Below are 19,531 nucleotides of genomic sequence, written 5' to 3' on the forward strand. Positions count from 1 at the left end.
ACTGAATTATAAGATTGAGGGGGGACAGTGAACATGGTAGATGGTAATCAAGTCGACTGGGGAGGATGAGGAAGAAGAGGATACATATTTGGCATACTTGAGGAAGTTGGAACAGATTATTTTTTCTTCTTAGATTTCATCTTTTCCTTCCCCTTAGATGCCATATCTGTAATATAATCGTAATAAAATACAACAAAAAATACAATAAGTGATAGTAAATATAAAATAATTAAACGACTAAAGAAATAAAATAAACAACCTAACAAGTCATAAAAATATAAAATAATTTTGCAACATAATAGATAATTAAAGGAATAACATAAAATGTTTAACATGTCATAAAAAACATACAACAATTCTGCAAAATATTAAATGATTAAAGGAAGAACAACCTAAAAAAGAATAACAAGTCAATCCTCATCGCTATCTTCATAGTAATCATCTAAGTCTTCATCATCGCCTGTTTCACTTTCATCTAGTAATTCTTCTTCATTAATTGTTTCATGTTCAACACCTCTATCTTCGTCCTCATTTGTAGCAAGGACAGAAGAATCAAATTCTTCATATATCCCTTCATTATGCTGCAATTCATCTGCTAATTCATCATCCGCTATTGATTCAACATTTGAAATTTCATTCTGGTACGCCACATCTAATGCATCTTCGACTACCACTCTACCCACGGGCTTTGTTTTCAAAACTACCCGCTATGCAGACTTATTCTTGCTCAAAGGATAAGGAGCATAATACACTTGTTTCACCTTTTGTGCAATGATAAAGGGATCATAAAGTCTATATTGCCCCGTGTGTTTAATTTCAACTATTTTGTATTGAGCGTGCACCTTTGTACCTCTATTCGGTGTTGGATCATACCATTGACATCGAAAGAAAAACAACTTTTTCTTCGGTCAACCTACAGCATATTCCAATTCCAAAATCTCTTGAAGCACACCATAATAATCAACATCTCTATCACCTTTCACCCACACCCCACTATTTTTGGTTTTCTTTCCATTAGACCATTCTTCTGTATGAAACTTGTACCCATTGACCAAGTATTTAGACATCATTCTTACTCTAGGGTCAGGTCCCCAAGCTATATCACATAAAAATGGGTCTTTAAAGCCATTAGCTGGATCATGAACCTATATATATAATTTAGAATTTTAAAAATATATATAATTAATTACATATAATAAAAATCATGTTAAATAATAAGTAATACTTATAAATTCTTTAAACCACTCTGAAAACTTGGGATAAACAACATCTTGCCCATATGTACCCACAAAGTAACTGCCATTATAATATTTATTAGTTAAATCAGTGGTATATTTAATATAAAAGTCCGTAATATATACGAATATATACTTACCTATAATAAGGTTGGACCTCAGGGCAATTTAACAATACATGTGTTGTAGCTGACTTTAGCTCCATCTCAGACAACCTTCGCTTTGGACTATTTTTTGGACCTCCTTTACCTGGTTGATTAAAAATGGAAAAGGCTGGTGCCAAATGATCGATTTTGCCTCCATCGTCGTGCCGATTCGGTCTATTTCTCAAACATGGCACATCATGTTCAAAATAGTATGAACAGAAATAAGATGTTTCTTTAGCCACATACGCCTCGCATATCGAACCTTCAATTCTTGATCTATTTTTTATGGTCCGTTTACATTTGCCAATAGTCCTGCATAGTGTTATTTTTAGACGAGACAATCTTTAAAGCAAAAACAAAAGGTAAATGATTAAATTTCATTACCTCTCGAAGGGATACATCCATCTACATTGAACTGGCCCTCCAAGTCGTGCCTCTTGTGCAAGATGAATTGGAAGATGTTCCATTACATCACAAAAACCAAGAGGGAAAATTTTTGTCAGCTTGTTTAAAGTTAAGATAATGTTACTCTCCATATAAATTAAGTTCTCCACCCTCAATGTGCTAGAACACAAATCCTTGAAAAAGCAACTTATCTCTGTAATCGGTTTCCATATTCAATCAGGTAATGCATTGAATGCAATAGGCATCAGTGCTTCCATTAAAATATGACAATCAGGGCTTTTCTTGACGTCAACTTCCCTTCTTTCATGTCAACACACCTGGATAAATTTGATGCGTACCCATCAGGCATCCTCAAATTGTTAACCCAACTACAAATCTCTCTTCTCTCATCCAAGGTGAACGTGTAACTGGCTTTGGGCTTCTGAATCTTGTTGTTAAAGTATGTCAGATACAACTTACTTCGCCTACAATATTCCTTTAAGTCCATCATGGCCTTCAAGTTATCTTTGGTCTTGTTAGTAACATCCATAATAGTGTTAAACAAGTTGTCAAAAAATTCTTCTCGATATGCATAACGTCCAGATTATGCCGAAGAAGATTGTGCTTCCAATAAGGTAATTCCCAAAATATGCTCCGTTTAGTCCAGTTGTGTGCGACACCATAACCCGGTATCTTAGATGGTGGAGACTCTATTACTTTAGGCAGATCCCTTACTCTGTTCCAAATTTCTTCTGAACACAAGCAGGCCAGTGGCTCCTTAAAATCAGTTAGGTTCTTCATAAATGCACTTGTATTTCGCCTAAATTCATGATTCATTGGCAAGAATCTACTGTGGCAGTCGAACCATGTATTTTTACCTCCATGTTTCAAAGTAAATGCTTTTGTGTCTTCCATACAACAAGGGCAAGATAAGTTTCCAGCAGTCGACCACCCGAACAACATTCCATAAGCAGGAAAATTATTTATAGTCCACATCAAAGCAGCATGCAATCTGAAGTTTTGTTTGGTTGATATATCATATGTTTCTATACCTTGGTGCCATAATAATTGTAACTCATCAATCAAAGGCTGCAAGTATACATCAATCAAAGTTTTCGTATTGCGTGGACCTGGAACAATACAAGTTAGGAACAGATATGGACTTGTCATACACAACTCGGGCGGAAGATTATACGGAGTAACAAACACTGGCCAACATGAATATGGTGCAACAGAGACAGCAATGGAGTAAATCCATCTGTGCATAATCCCAACCTAATGTTTCTTGGTTCACTAGCAAACTCGGGGAACACCATATCAAAATGCTTCCACGCTTCTCCATCTGACGGATGGCAGAGAATACCAGGTGGCCTTCTATGTTCGTAGTGCCATCTCATGTGAGGAGCAGAGCTCATTGATGCATACAACCTCTTTAACCTAGGTATAAGAGGTAAGTAATGCATCGCTTTAACTGGAACTTTCTTTTTTGTATTGGCATTTCTGATTTCCTTAAAACGAGGCTGATTACAAAATTTACAGTTCTCTAGAGATGTGTCATCCTTATAGAATAACATGCAACCTTTCTCGCAATAATCAATTCTCTCTGATGAAAGACCCAACTTAGAAACCAATTTTTTAGCAGTGTAGAAATCTTTTGGTAAGTCAATGTTACTCGGATTAAGTTCATTCATAAGTCCAATAATAGAATTCATGCCCGCTTGGGAAATAGAACTATCTGATTTAATACTTAGCAATCTAACCGCAACAGACAACTTGGAATGCACCGAGCCTTCATACAATGGACGACTAGCTTCCACTAATTGTTCATAGAAACGCTTAGCCTCATCATTTGGTTCGGATTGAACCCCAGGAAACGTCCCAAAAGCATCCCTCATCATTTCATTGTATCGAGAATTTTCAATATTATGCTCCGCAATGGGGCTACACTCACCACCAAAAGAATTATGAACGTTAACATCATCTAAACTAGCATGATTCTCCCCGTGAACAGTCCATATATAATAATTTAACAGTCCATATATAATAATTTTCTACAAACCCTTTCTTGTAGAGATGGACTTTAATTTCATCTGATTTCAATGACTTAACACACTTACATTTCACACAAGGACACCTAATCCTTCCTCCAATAAGAAAATTATCAAGTGATTGAGCCTTAGCAATAAATTTAGCAACCACTTCAATAAATTCACCCCTCAACCCCGCACGATTAGGATGATTCCTATTATACATCCATCTACGATGCACAAATTCCATTTACACAAATAGAAATCTATAAATGAGATATTTAAAGTAATTTGATTTATTTAAACTAGTTATTTAACACTCGAAATCTCACATTAATCCATATTCTAAATAATATAGGTCTTTAAATATACTAATTAAATTTGAATAGCTTCTTAAATTTTCATATAATCCAAATTAATTAATGATTTCTCAAATTTACAAATTAATCTTAATGTTGAAATTGAAAAAATTAAATTTAGTATCATTCTAAAAGTGAATATAGAAATATTACTATATTATTTTATATGTTTCTTTGATTATAATTTTTGGAAAAATTAATCTTCATCGGTCATTTTCTCACTTTAAACAAATCATTATTTGTCTTGTGAAGTTGTAGGATTAAATAATTTTCTAATCTTTATGATAGGATTAAGCTAGTTTAATTAGCTTATAAGCTTAGCGAATTACTTATTTAGCATAAAATTTAAATTCGGGCTTATGAGGGGACATGTATTCTTAACATATTCTTGTTTAACCCAAAATTTCAACCATACCTAATTCAACATATTCTTCTCTCTTTGGATAATTAAGAGAAGCTTTAATTTCTTGAAAGCTAATCTTATCAATCAATTGTCGGGAGTAAGTTGCATTAATGTGCTAATTTGGCCCTCTCTCAATTTTCACAAAGAATATCTAGTCTAGGAGAAATAAATACTCCTAGGATGCTAAATTCTAACATCTGTCATATTGACATCAACAGAGTACAAATTTCAAATTGGACAATTATAGCAATCTACACTATATTTACTTTCTGACATATTTTTCAAAAGATTTGTAATTTGATCTATTGAGAGATTTTGAAAAAAAAAAGAAGAATATGAGTTCACGTCTTGGTCAAAGAGGGCGTTCGGTTACTTTCTTCTCTGAAAGAAAATCTTCCTTTTGAAGTTTAAAATATCTTTATTCCTTTTATTTTTTTATTTTGTAATCAAACAATGAGATTTCTAATACTTAATGTGGTTTAACGAAACACTTACCTCGACGAAAAAAATGCCGGAGAAGTCGACTGAGGAGCTGCTTCCGCCGACGACGAAGACCACTCTAGCTGCTGCAAAACAAAGTAAAAAAAATAATTAATTAAGGGAAAAAGGGAGGAGGAAGGAGAGGGAGAAGGGATGAGGAAACGAGAGAGAGGGCAAAATACGAGCTTGGGGACGGGGGAGAAAGACGAGAGGAAGAGAGGACCTTGGGGACGAGAGGGAGAGATGAGAGAATTGAAAACGGAGGTTGTGTTTTTTGGGGAGGGGATGTAGGGTTTTTAAAAAAGAATTCTGAACGATTCGGTCGGAATCATTATTTTATTTTATTTAAAAAAAACTACCGACCAAAGCGGTCGGAAATGAAGTCAAACCAGTCAAAATAAATTTTTCGCCAAAAGTTGCGACCGATTTGGTCGAAAATGTGGTCGAAAAAATTTTAAAATATATATGAAATATTTTTTTTTTGACAATTCCGACGGATTCCGTCGGAGATTTTCGACAAAAAGTTTCAGTCGGAAATTTCGATCGGAAGTTAGCGTTTTTCTAGTAGTGTCAGTGCCTAAATTGTCAGCAGGTAAAGTATGAGCATCAGCGGCCAGGTGGATTGCTTCAGAAGCTAGAGATTCCGGAGTATAAATAGGAGCGGATCACTATGGTTTTTGTTGTTGGGCTCCCACAGACTCAGAGGAAGTTCGATGCAGTTTGGGTGATTGTGGATAGGTTGACCAAGTCGGCTCATTTAATTTTAGTGGTGACTACTTATTCTTCTAAGCAGCTAGCTCGAGTTTATATCCGCAAGATTGTCAGGCTTCATGTCGTGCCAGTATCCATTATCTTTGATCGGGTACGTAGTTTACATCGCGATTTTAGAAAGTCGTACAGCATGAGTAGGCACTCGGCTTGAGTTGAGCATTTCATTTCACCCTCAGCGGGCAGTCCGAGCGCACTATTCAGATATTGGAGGATATGCTCCGTGCATGTGTGATGGAGTTTGGGTTCATGGAATCAGTTCTTTCCACTTGCGGAGTTTGCCTACAACAACAACTACCAGTCGAGCATTCAGATGGACCCGTATGAGGCTTTGTATGATAGGCGGTGTCGGTCTCTAGTGGGTTGGTTGAGCCGGGCGAGGCTAGGTTATTGGGTATAGACTTGGTTCAAGATGCTTTGGAAAAGGTTAAATTGATTCAGGATCGACTTTGTACAGCTCAATCCAGACCGAAAAGTTATGCGGATCAGAAGGTTCGCGACGTTGCATTCATGCTTGGGGAGCGGGTCTTGCTCCGGGTTTCGCCCATGAAGGGTGTTATGAGGTTCGGGAAGAAGAGAAAGTTGAGCCCTAGGTATATTGGGCCTTTTGAGATTCTTGAGAGGATTGGAGAGGTGGCCTACACATGCACTGCCACTTAGTCTAGCTGCAGTTCATCCAATATTCCATGTTTCTATGCTCCGGAAGTATCACGGCGATCCGTCTCATGTGTTAGACTTCAGCTCAGTCCAGTTAGGCAAAGATTTGTCTTATGTTGAGGAGCCGGTGGCCATTCTGGACAGGCAGATTCGAAAGTTGAGGTTGAAAAACATTGCTTCAGTGAAGGTTCAGTGGATGGGTCATCCAGTCGAGTAGGCGACTTGGGAGATCGAGCATGATATGTGTAGCCGTTATCCTCATTTTTTCACCACTTCAGGTATGTCTCTATACTCGTTCGATTGGTTTTAAGAAGGGGAGGATATAACGACCTGGCCGGTCGTATCGAGTGTATTAGCCCCGATCCCCTATTTATTGCCTCCTCAATGTGTTATATTGTAGTCACAGAATGTTTTTAAGAGCGAGATTTGGCTCTTCTTCTCTCATTTCTCACTTGGTTGGGGCGATTTTGGAGAGTTTTAAAGGGAGATTTTCATCAAGCAACACAAGGTAAGTGATTTCCACTCATTATAAGTTAAATACATGGATACTATGAGAATTTAAGCATGAAAATTTGTAGAAAATGTGGGATTTGGAAGAAAAACCTAGAAATTGGTATTTTTGGATTTTGACCACGAATTTGGGCATGGAATTGGAAATAAATTATATATTTGAGTTCTTGGGGTTATGGGTAAAGTTTATCTTCAAAAAATTTCGAAATCCGGGCACGTTGGCCCGACGGTAATTTTTATCGACTTTTCGAACAGAGTTGGAAATTGTTAAATTGGATTATAATGAGTATTAGAGTATATTTATGGGTTTGCACATTTATCGACTAGTTTTAGAGCGTTGGCATCAGTTCGAGTTGTCGGAAGGGCGTAGGAGCCGGTTATGGAATTTCGGAGCGAGGTAAGTCTCTTTTCTAACCTTGTAAGAGGGAATTAACCCTATAGGTGAACTAAATTAATATGTGCTTCTACTTGTGGGGGCTACGTACGCACGAGATGACGAGAGTTCGTACGTAGCTACTAACTATGCCTATGTCCGGGTAGTTCTAGGTTTACACCATGATTTGCTAATATCGTTATTTGATCTTGTTTATTACTTGCCTTGAAAGGAATTTAGATCGAGTATGATTATTTAATGCCTTGAAAAGAGTTGGAATTGAGGATTTCGGGACTTGAAAGTTTTCATTTGGATTTCATATGTTGAAAAGAATTAAAAAATATTATAATAATAATTATTTGAAAAATTTTATGTGCAACCGCGTCGCAAATATATTCCCGCAAGCGGGGTAAATTTCCACTACTCTCATGGGAGCGGGTCATTCGCCTTGGCAGGTTAAATAGATGTGTTAATGGTCTGTGTCGTTCGACCCTCGGCAGTGCACAGTTGTTGGTTCGTATCGTTCGACCTTCGGCAGTGCACAGTTTAAATATTTATGTGTGATCGGGTCGTACGCCCTCGGCATGACTTGCGCATGATTTAATTGATTGCTTTGAAATTTATAATAAATGATATTGCCTCATTGGCCTGAGATAAATTGTTAAATGATGAGAAATAAATTTGGAGATTTCTTAATTTTAAAAGAATTGCTTACTTACTTCAAAATAATGAGCTTACAGTCGTTTTATATAACTCATGTTTAAATCATATCATTGGCATTTCATTTATAGCCCATAGTAAGTGTCAGAGTCGACCCCTCGTCACTACTTCTTCGAGGTTAGACAGGATACTTACTGGGTACGCGTTGTTTTCATACTCATACTACACTTGTTGTACATTTTGTTGTACAGGCACATGTATGTCTAGTGGCCTTGTGGGCGTAGCGGCGTGGTTGATACAGGGACTTAGGGAGCTGCATCTTATGTTACGATCCGCAGTCAGCGGAGTCCCATTCAGAGTATTTATATTTCCCTCTCTCCTGTCCAAGTTGTATTCTGGACAGATGATGTACTTTATTTTATTTTTCCTAGTTGATGCTCGTGCACTTATGACACCGGGTTCTAGGATGAATATGGGTTATTCAGTATTGAGATTTGTGAAAAATATTAATATTTACTCTGAATTTTTTTCACCTTCTACTATTTAATTGAAGTAATACTATGATTTTAACAATATTAAAAGAGACCTAAATTTAATTGTTGGCTTGCCTGACAACGGTGTCCGGCGCCCTCACGGCCTTTAATGGATTTTGGGTCGTGACAACATGGTATCAGAGCATTAGGTTCACTTAGGTCTCACGAGTCATGAGCAAGTCTAGTAGAGTCTTGTGGATCGGTACGGAGACGTCTGTACTTATCTTGGAGAGGCTATAGGGATGTTAGGAGCACTTCCCTTCTTGATTCCTCATCGTGCGATTTGATTCCATTGAGGCTTATGCCTTTGTTTCTTTCCTATTCAACCTTATGCGACGTGAAGCGCTTGTTATAAATTGGGAATTGAGGAATTGTGATGGTACTACAGATGTGGTGCATGATGTTTCTACCTACGTATTTGATTGGTCTATTGTCGTCGCCTTGCGGAAGCTCGTTCTATCGTTTTAGCTCAGTATCAGTACTACCTAAGGCTTTGAGATTTGGCATTGATTGTTATGACGATTCGTGCGTTGCTATCGCACAGTATTGGTGTAGTAGTAGGGTGCTTGCCTATGCATCGAAGCAGTGAATAACTTGAAAGGAGGTTTGCTCAGTGCATGCTTCAGAGATTCAGTATTTTATTTCCGGCGGAGGAAAGGCAATCGGACTATGAATTTTCAGGTTTGGGTGGATAGAGTGACGAGACTTGGTATTTTCCAGCGTGGCAAAATTTTCATCAGTAATGTGGTGTCGTCGCCCTTGACTGAATGTGTTAAGTTTGTCGGTGATATGGCCTTCATCAATTTGCCTTCGGGGTAGAATAGTATGAGATTAACGACCTGACCGGTCCTTTTGAGCATTTGCACTTTGCTCGGATGTTTGAGGGCATGAGTAGCTCCGTATGATGTATTATGACTTATGTGAATCGTCGGTTTTGGTTTTCAGGTTATTCGAAATTTATTTAGAAGAATGATTTTCAGCTTAAAGCCTTAAATTTGAAAAGTTTGACCAAGTCTTGACTTTTTGGTATTAGACCTCGGATTGGATTTCTGATTTTTCCGTTAGCTCCATTGGGTGATTTTGGACTTGGGAGCGCGTCCGGATCGTGATTTGGAGGTTCGTAGTAGAATTTGGCTTGAAATGGCGAAAGTTAGAATTTTGGAAAGTTTGACCGGGAGTAGACTTTTTGATATTAGGGTCGGATTCTGATTCTGAAAGTTGGAGCAGGTCCGTAATGTCGAATGTGACTTGTGTGCAAAATTTGAGGTCAACTGGACGTGATTTGATAGGTTTCAGCATCGGTTGTAGAAGTTGAAGTTTCAAGTTCAATGATTTTAAATTAAGGCGTGGTTTGTCGTTTCGATGTTGTTAGGTGTGTTTTGAGGCCACATGTAGGTACGTGTTATGTTATATGACTTGTTGGTATGTTCGTACGGGGTGGTCCCGAGGGGCTCGGGCGTGTTTCGGATTGATTTCGGATCATTTTCTTCAGTATTGCTATTGCTGGTTCTGGTGTTTCCGCATCTGCGAAAATATGGGCGCAGATGCGAGTCCGCAGATGCGGACAATTGGGCGCAGAAGCGGATGGTTGCGCAGGTGCGATGGGCTGTTCCGCACCTGCGCTTGCGTAGATGCGGGGGAGAGGACCGCCGAAGCGGAGGCCCAGCTTTTGTATTTTACCGCAGAAGCGGGATTTTGGTCACTTCTGCGGTCTCCTCAACGCAGATGCGGTTAAGTGTCCGCAGAAGCGGAAGTGCTGAGCAGAATGATAAATGCAAGGGTTTGCGATTTTGGCTTCATTTTAACATTTCCAAGCTCGGATTGAGGCAATTTTTGGAGCAATTATCACCATATGAATTGGGGTAAGTGTTCTACACTCGGTCTTGGTTATATTTCATGAATCTATCTTCGATTTTAGGTTTTGGTTGATGAATTTAAAGAGGTAATTGGGGGTTTTGGCCTAAAATTTCATAATATGAATTTTTGAGTTTTGAACACCGATTTGGAGTCGGATTTGAGTGAAACTAGTATGGTTGAACTCGTAATTCAATGGGTTGTCGGATTTTGTGAGTTTTGTCGAGATTCGAGGTGTGGGCCCGGGTGTGATTTTTGGTCGGAATTGGGAGTTGATGTAGAATTTGATCTTTATCAATTGTAATTGCTTCCTTGGGCTTTATCTGATGTATTTGAGTTGCTTTTGGCTAGTTTTGAGTCGTTCAGAGGTCGCTACGCGCATGATGGCATTCCTTGAGCATCACTTGGCTTGCTCGGTGTCGGAATTGGCTTTCTTAAGATAAGCAACTCTTTTAAACTTGGTGCTGAGGGTATAAAACCCTGAATTATGTGCAATGTGATTGGTGTTGAGGTGACGCACATGCTAGGTGACGGGTGTGTGGGCGTGCACCTTGTGAATTGTGACTCTGTTGTTCCCAGGGCACTGAATAATAGCCCTATTTTTGTTGGTATCTGTGCTTTCACCATGTGATAAAGTAAATGAGCCGCACATCATGCTAGATATCATGTTTAGGCTTTATGCTGATATTGTTGGGACCCATAGTGGTCATTTCTTGCTGTCATCTCATTGATTTAATTGATATTTCGTATTCTGTCGCATTAATGCATTCATATCATATCTCAATCTCAGTTGTTACTTATTGATACATCATATCATTTTTCCGGGTTAGTTTTCATGACATTGTGAGCCCGTGGGTGAGACTGGAGAGTGATGACTGAGTGAGGCCGAGAGCCTGATTATGAGTGACAATTATGGGATCGGACTGCACGCCGCAGCGGTTATATTGATGATTATGATAGCGCTTGGGCTGTAGGAGCCCCTCTGGAGTCTGTAACTCACCCCTACTGAGCGCGGATGATATTATTGAGGGATGGATTTCCCTGGACATGGATTTTTCCGAAGTATTGATATATGGAATGACGTATAGTTATTGTTGAGTATGTTCCGGGATGGATTTCCCTGGGCCGCATGGACCATATACGGTACCGGGTGGTTGAGCATTTATATATTATTGAGGGATGGATTTCCCTGGGCATGGTTTTGTCCGAAGTACTTGATACCTGGAGATGGATTTCTCCACAGGGTTGGATTACCCTTTATCTTCGGTACTAGGCGACTTATATTCCGTGTTGTATATGTTCCGGGATGGATTTCCCTAGGTCGTATGGGCCATATACAATACCGAGTGTTTGATGGGATGCCGTGAGGTTGAGTACTCTGAGAGTGTGAGTACATGATTCATCTCTGAGATACATGGCATTGGCATACATATATGGCATACATGCATAGAGACGCATTTTCCTCATGCAGTACGGTGTCACATCATTCATGACATTTTTACACACATTGATATGTGGTCATAGAGAGGTATCTCACACCTGCTATCTAGAAAGAAAAATGGAACATCTTATTTATTGTGTAAAAGGATTTTCTGAAAAAGAAATACAATTTACAAACTATCTCATATTTCATGACATTTTTCGGTAAAGAATTTGGATTTTTCACTAATATTCTTGAAAGGCGGGACAATTTTTGGAAAAATATGAAAAGGCTGAGCATTATATCTCTGAGCTACTTCTTTATGTACTTGCTTTACACTGTTATGAACTGCTATTGGTTATTGGTGTTGGACCCGACCTATGTTCCAGCTCGTAACTCCTTTCAACCTAAGTTTAGGCTTGTTAATTTTTGAGTACATGGGGTAGATTGTACTCATACTACACTTCCTGCACATTGCGTGCAGACTTCGGATGCCAGTTGAGTCTAATGGGAGCTGAATTGGAAGATGTACCTGCGATCCGGTTGTGGCTGCCTTTTGTTCATGGTAGTCATAGATTTATAAAACTCCGTTTATGTACTTTTCAAACAGAAGATGTATTTGTTTCATATCAGCTTTGTAAACTCTATTCTTAGAATCTCATAATTTGTACTACCAGTCCTTGGGAAATGTAATAGATCCAGATAATTTATTTTGTTTAATTGACTTATTAGCATTATTGAAATTGGATAGTTATTAGTTGGCTTACCTAGTGGGTTGAGTTAGGTGCCATCACGACTAGTGAAATTTTGGGTCGTGACAGAGATGGTGCCGGAGAAGCGGCTATCAGAGATCGCGGTGTGCGGTGGTTCGGGTTTTAATCAGTGTTCCTAGTGTTGATAGCCCGAGAAAGATGATTTTCGAAGGCGTTTAAAGTTGCTAGCGATCTATTAGTTCAAGTACTACAGAGATGGATTGTGACTTAAGGCAACAACCGGGCAGCGAAGGATGAGGAAGGACATGTGGGAGGTATCTTGCGGTGGATAAACTTCTAGAAGGCCAAGTGTGAGAAACAAGAGTCGAGTAGTTTCTTAAAGGAGTGAGTTTGACCAAAGTGGGAGAGTGGTGGAGTAGCATATGGGTTCTATGGTAGGATGACTACACGCCTTGAGAAAAGCTTAGAGTGATTTGGGATTTACGGTGGTCAGTGACAGGGTCTACGGACTTAAATTTGGAATATTGGCTGTTATATGGCGGGAGATTGGATACCACGGAAAGGATTTGCTTGATATGAAGAAGGATACAACATGACTTTGGATGGGAATGTATTGTCGTACCTTTAGTTGATGTCCATGAGGAGTGAACGGACTTGTACAACGGGTGAATGGGCACGAGCTCAGGATGGGCCACCATTTTTGTAGTAATTGTACTCAGTGCAGCGTCGTTGGGTGATGTCGGCATGGAATTCCCACAAGTGGATTATCTCCTGTGATTAGGTCAGCGGTCGCATGGTTGACGAAGCTTCTACGAAGAATTCTACCGACTGTCCAGTAAGAGGTCGAATATGTAGATGTGGTTAGTGATTTAGAGTGTTCGGGAAATGCTAACAGAAGGAGTTCGAGGAACGTGGCGGGTTGATTGTGCAAGGCCATATCAATGGGGGATAAGGAATCTCGGTGGCTTCTAGAATTATGCAACGGTAGCTTCAAGCTAAGTGGGAGAGCCCCACCGCCTACGATTGGATTGTATGGTTTTCTACTTGTGAGGTCTCTAGTTATTGGCATATTGGTGGGTTATTACGACTAAGGAAAGAGAACATCAGTGGTAAATTGAGCAAAGGATTTTAGGAATGTGTGCTATAATTGGTCTTATTGACTCATGTTCAGGCTTTGGGAAGATTCAGGATTTATGCTTCATGTAGAGGTGATTTACAAGGAAAATGATTCAGCCGGGTGCTTCTTTGAAAGAGTGTTCATGTGCTAGCGGAGCCTTGGAGTTTGATTATATTCGGGACCAAGTCAGAGTGGGTGACTCTCGACAACGGTCCTAGTGGAGCCAAAAGTTGAAGTGTGGTGCCTAAGGATTTTGAGTCCGTAGTATGGTTGATTATCGAGTTTTTGTAGTGGATTATGAAAAGGGGCTTGGAGTGTTCTGTGTTATCTTTGATCTGCGGTGTAACATCAGAGGAATGGGAGAAAATGGCTTTGTATTCGTAGAGAAATTGTCAGAATGGGTGTACCAGTTGAAGACGTGAATATGCGCACAAGGAGGGCATGAGATGGTCCGTGGGTTTTGGAGACAATGTGGTCTCGTGGAATGGGGTCACTCAGGATGAGTGCGGATTGAGTTCGTTATGTGTTGAATGAAGCTATCATTATTCCTAAGGCAAGTCTAAGGTAATTTAGAAGGAGTCAGATCGGTTATTAATGGTTGAATTGGAATGATGGCGGCAATGATCAATTCCTTCAGCGTGTTAAACCATCCAGGTGATTTGTGGCGGTACGTGCGAGGCTTGACGGCCGCCGTAATTGATTTTGTTTGGAGGCATTCGAGTAGTATGGCATGTTATGTGTAGATGGATCCCGGGAGAGTTATGGTGGTTTAGACCACTACTTGAGGTTGGTATTTTCTGTGGTTATGAGAATCCAGTCACGTGTTGCTATAGTTCTCTTGAAATGAGCTAAGTAAAAGGTTTCTACATGATCAAGTGTTTACCCTATTAGTGGTTCAGGAGTTAAGATGAAATTCTTGTACTCTTGCGCATTGGCATAATTAAGTGCAGTGAATAGCATGGGATTTGGAAGTTGAGGATCAAGGTTGCATTTTGGTGTTGACAAGAATGTCACCAGCTCGGATGAGCAGGGAAAAGGGATTCAGATGATTAGAGTAAGCTGGTATTGTCTTTAGCGTCACCCGAGATCGGTGTCCTGTGTAAGAGGCTTGCGTACTGATTGCGGATTCTTGATTTGCTTTACAGCATTGTTATGGCCGATGGTATTGAGATGCAGACTTGTTAACTGGTACAGAAGGTCACGGGAGCGTATCCCATGAGAAGATTGTATAAGTGTGACATGTAGTCACTTGATTGATTGAAGACTGAAACTAAGTATAGAGATTATGGTACTATCGGTAATGTGAAAGTTTAGGCCTGGAAGGCGCTCTATTCATTTGGTTGCGAACTGTGGATGTTTGTTCCAGATTGACGGTTGTTCTTGTATGTTAAGGGAAAAAAGGGTTATTGTGGACCCTTTGAAAGGTTACTAGCCCGTTGCGGTACGACCGAAATCGGCTTGAGGTCTGTGGATGGATCCAAATGTGAATGTGGGCTCTATATAAGGCCGGATGTGTTCATTTCAGCATACCGCTCCTTAATTATGGAGGAGTATTCGGACATTGGGTGTTATTTCGTCGTCCGCTAATTCATGTAATACTATATTGTGTCATGTGGGTTGTGAAACGGCTTGATTAAGTGCATATGTGTTGAGGTTCTGCGTAGCGATGGTGTTATGTGAGCAGGATGGCTCTCGAGATACAGATGATATATCGCACCTTAGTCGTGCTTGGGTTTTGTAGCGTATGGCGCTATCTGCCTCCCCAGGAATTGCATTATGCACTTCGCGTGCTTGTGGCCGATATTCGGGTATTTCGTATTTATGAGTATTTTAGCTCGGTAAAGTATTTTCTTATAGGTTATCATGTGTAGATCGGGTGGCACGCCGCCACGAGTATGTTGTTTGGATCGGTGGCACGCCGCCACGGGTATCATGGTTGGATCGGGTTGCACGCCATAACGGTATTATGTGTGGATCGGATTGCACGCCTCAACAGTGTGATGTTAAGTAACAGTTCCTATATCTATTGTTGTGTATTTTGCTTCTCATTTTCTGAGGAAGGTTCATAACACCTTTCGGTTGTTTCAGTTAGTTACATGGGTTGAGTAGTTCTTTCCAGAGTTCGTTTCTTTATGTATCACATTCGAGTTGTGGCTTGTTGGCTCATTGCGGCATTATATGAGATTTTTGGCAGTGTTTGAGGTGGCTTATTGTCTGGGTAGCCTATACTGGGTGAGACGAGATTATTGGACCTGGGATCAGTGTAATCGGGTTTATATGAAGTATATTAAAGAGCAATTATCGTTGCGTGGTTCAGAACGAGGTAATGGTTCTTGTCAGGAGAATAGACTCAATGATTTGTTGACTCGGCAGTTGGTTATGAGTTTCTACACATCTCTTCCATCGTGGAAGTATTGCAAGAGTTGAAACAGGACTTATATGAGTCATGAGGTGTGTTGTGAGCATCGGATTCGCGAAAATTCGGTTGTTGTTATCAGAGGATGTCATCATGGTCATGTGAGTTATGCAGTGTATCGTGTGGATTCAGCAAAGGTATGCAATCATGTATTGGTGCATCGTGTAGTGATTGATACGGTGTTCGTATGATGGGAACATGCCTGATAGAGAACTCCGGATGTTGGAATTGGGCTCTAAGGCTTATTTGACTAAGAAAAAGGGAGAATCTTCAGACTGGCTCGAGCTAGTGTGCTCAACTGAGTTGTGGTAGCACGGGTAGGTGCACGGGATGTTAAACAGTAATTTCGGACAACTCCAGCGCAGTTCTTAGCACGGTCGAGGACGAAGGTATGTTTAAGTGGGAGAGAATGTAACGATCCGACCAGTCGTTTTGAGCTCTAGCGCGTCGTTCGGCAGTTTGAGGCCATGAGCAGCTTCATTTCAGGTATTATAACTTGTACGCGTGGTCGGAATTGAATTTCGGGAAGTTCGGAATTGATTTGGAAAGAAAATTCTCACATCGGAAGCTTTAAGTTGGGAGAATTGACTAAGGTTAGATTTTTGAGTAAACGACCTTGGAATCGGGATTTGAAGGTTCCAGCAGGTTCGCATGATGATTTCGGACTTGGGCGTATGTTCGGATCGGGTTTTGGATGACCCGTGAGCGTTTCGACGCGTATTGTGGAAGTTAGCATTTTGGGAAGAACTTCATAAATTTGGGTAGAAGTGCATTTCAATGTTATCGATGTCCGTTTGGGGCTCTGAGTCTGGGAATAGCCCCGTGTGGTGATTCTGGTATTGGGAGCGCATCCGGAAGTGGATTCGGAGGTCCGTAGGTCATTTTGGAATCATTTGGCAAAAGTTAGAAATTTGAAGGTTTTTGAAAAGTTTGACCGAAAATGGACTTTTTGATATCAGGGTCCGATCCCGATTCCGGAAGTTGGAGTAAGTTCGTAATATGGAATGTGACTTGTGTGCAAAATTTGAGGTCAATCGGACGTGATTTGATAGGTTTCGGCATCGAATGTTGAAGTTTGAAGTTCTAAAGTTCATTAAGCTTGAATTGGGGTGCAATTCGTGATTTCGACGTTGTTTGATATAATTTAAGGCCACGAGCAGGTCTGCGTTATGTTTTGGAACTAGTTGGTATGATTGGATGGGGTCCCGGGGGCCTCGGGTGGATTCCGGGTGGTTAACTGATCGAATTTGAATTTGGAGAAAGGTCTGAAGCAGCTGGGCATCTGGTGTAATCGCACCTGCGCGAAAAGGTCGCAGGTGCGAGCCCGCATGTGCGGCTAGGTGATCACAGAAACGGAGCAGGTCAGCCAAAAGAAGGACCGCAGGTGCGGAGTTTTTGGTTGTATCTGCGCAAGTGCAGAAGCGAAGGGTTGAGCGCAGAAGCGGAAGAAGGCGCAGAAGCGAAAGAAGGCGCAGAAGCGGAAGGGATCTCGCACCTGCGAAGCCGCAGGTGCGGAAATAGCGCTGGGCATAATGGTTTTAAGAGCGATATTTGGCTCTTCTTCTCTCATTTCTCACTTGGTTGGGGCGATTTTGGAGAGCTTCAAAGGGAGATTTTCATTAAGCAACACAAGGTAAGTGATTCTCACTCATTATAAGTTAAATTCATGGATCCTATGAGGATTTAAGCATGAAAATTTGTAGAAAATTTGGGATTTGGAAGAAAAACCTAGAAATTGGTATTTTTGAATTTTGACCACGAATTTGGACATGGAATTGAAAATAAATTATATATTTGAGTTCGTGGGGTTATGGGTAAAGTTTATCTTCAAAAATTTTCAGAATCCGGGCACGTGGGCCCGAGGGTGATTTTTATCGACTTTTCGAACGGAGTTGGAAATTGTTATAAATTGGATTATAATGAGCATTAGAGTATATATTTATGGGTTTTCACATTTATCGACTAGTTTTGGAGCGTTCGCATTGGCTCGAGTTGTCGAAAGGGCGTGGGAGCTGGTTATGGAATTTCGGAGCGAGGTAAGTCTCATTTCTAACCTTGTAAGAGGGAATTAACCCCATAGGTGAACTAAATTAATATGTGCTTCTATTTGTGGGGGCTACGTACGCACGAGATGACGAAAGTCCGTACGTAGCTACTAACTATGCCTATGTCTGGGTAGTTCTAGGTTTATACTATGATTTGCTGACATCGTTATTTGATCTTGTTTATTACTTGCCTTGAAAGGAATTTAGATCGAGTATGCTTATTAAATGCCTTGAAAAGAGTTGAAATTGAGGATTTCGGGACTTTAAAGTTTTCATGTGGATTTCATATGTTGAAAATAATTAAGGAATATGATAATAATAATTATTTGAGAAATTCTATGTGCAACCGCGTCGCAAATATATTTTCGCGAGCGGGGTAAATTTTCACTACTCTCATGGGAGCGGGCCGTTCGCTCGGCAGGTTAAATAGATGCATCCATGGTTCGTGTCGTTCGACCCTCGGCAGTGTACAGTTTATATTTATATGTTGGTTCGTGCAGTTAGACCCTCGTCAGTGCACAGTTTAAATATTTATGTTGGATGGGGTCGTACGACCTCGGCATGACTTGCGCATGACTGAATTGTTTGCTTTGAAATTTATAATAAATGATATTGCCTCATTGGCCTGAGATAAATTGTTAAATGATGAGAAATAAATTTGGAGATTTCTTAATTTTAAAAGAATTGCTTACTTACTTCAAAATAATGAGCTTACAACCGTTTTATATAACTCATGTTTAAATCATATCATTGCCATTTCATTTATAGCCCATAGTAAGTGTCGGAGTCGACCCCTCGTCACTACTTCTTCGAGGTTAGACGGGATACTTACTGGGTACGCGTTATTTTTGTACTCATACTACACTTGCTGTACATTTTGTTGTACAGACACATGTATGTCTAGTGGCCTTGTGGCGGAGCGGCGTGGTTGATACGGGGACTTAGAGAGATGCATCTTATGTTACGATCCGCAGTCAGCAGAGTCTCCTTCAGAGTATTTGTATTTCTCTCTCTCCTGTCCAAGTTGTATTCCGGACATCTGAAGTATTTTATTTTATTTTTCCTAGTTGATGCTCGTGCACTTGTGACACCGGGTTCTGGGATGAATATAGGTTATTCAGTATTGAGATTTGTGAAAAATATTATTATTTACTCTGAATTTTTTTCACCTTCTACTATTTAATTGAAGTGATACTATGATTTCAACAACATTAAAAGAGACCTAAATTAAGTATTTAATTGTTGGCTTACCTGATAGCAGTGTCCGGCACTCTCACGACCTTTAATGAATTTTGGGTCATGACAGTTGCTGCTTGGAGACTTCATGATACACCTGCCCGCGTCTGTAGGCCTCGGAATCTCCTTCTATCCCGTACTTTATTGTTTCTTTACATCTTGGTAGACAGTGATGTATAGGAGTGTTCAATACTG

General features: G+C 40.1%; 1 protein-coding gene across 1 annotated transcript; it reads right to left on the bottom strand.

Annotated features, from left to right (window-relative positions):
* Positions 1-410: 410 nt before the first annotated feature.
* LOC109220717 lies at positions 411-19,426 on the bottom strand. Its single transcript, XM_019385184.1, has 11 exons — positions 19,352-19,426; positions 5,050-5,120; positions 3,825-4,022; positions 2,973-3,706; positions 2,363-2,895; positions 2,104-2,297; positions 1,766-1,945; positions 1,376-1,693; positions 1,226-1,296; positions 918-1,096; positions 411-707 (listed from the first exon to the last, which is right to left on the bottom strand). The coding sequence occupies exons 1-11, from the start codon at positions 19,424-19,426 to the stop codon at positions 411-413; spliced, it is 2,850 nt and encodes a 949-aa protein (XP_019240729.1).
* Between the last annotated feature and the right edge of the window lie 105 nt (positions 19,427-19,531).

The sequence above is a fragment of the Nicotiana attenuata genome, unplaced genomic scaffold, assembly GCF_001879085.1.
Source record: "Nicotiana attenuata strain UT unplaced genomic scaffold, NIATTr2, whole genome shotgun sequence".
Classification (NCBI taxonomy): Eukaryota; Viridiplantae; Streptophyta; class Magnoliopsida; order Solanales; family Solanaceae; genus Nicotiana; species Nicotiana attenuata.

What these genes read in the sequence shown, in the direction of transcription:
- LOC109220717 (XM_019385184.1), bottom strand. Translation starts at nt 19,426, where the DNA reads ATGAAGTCTCCAAGCAGCAACTGTCATGACCCAAAATTCATTAAAGGT. An exon ending in TGGATGTATCCCTTCGAGAG is followed by an intron (nt 1,694 to 1,765) that starts GTAATGAAATTT and finishes AACACTATGCAG; the next exon opens with GACTATTGGCAAATGTAAAC. An exon ending in TTTTGGAATTGGAATATGCT is followed by an intron (nt 708 to 917) that starts GTAGGTTGACCG and finishes AAGTCTGCATAG; the next exon opens with CGGGTAGTTTTGAAAACAAA.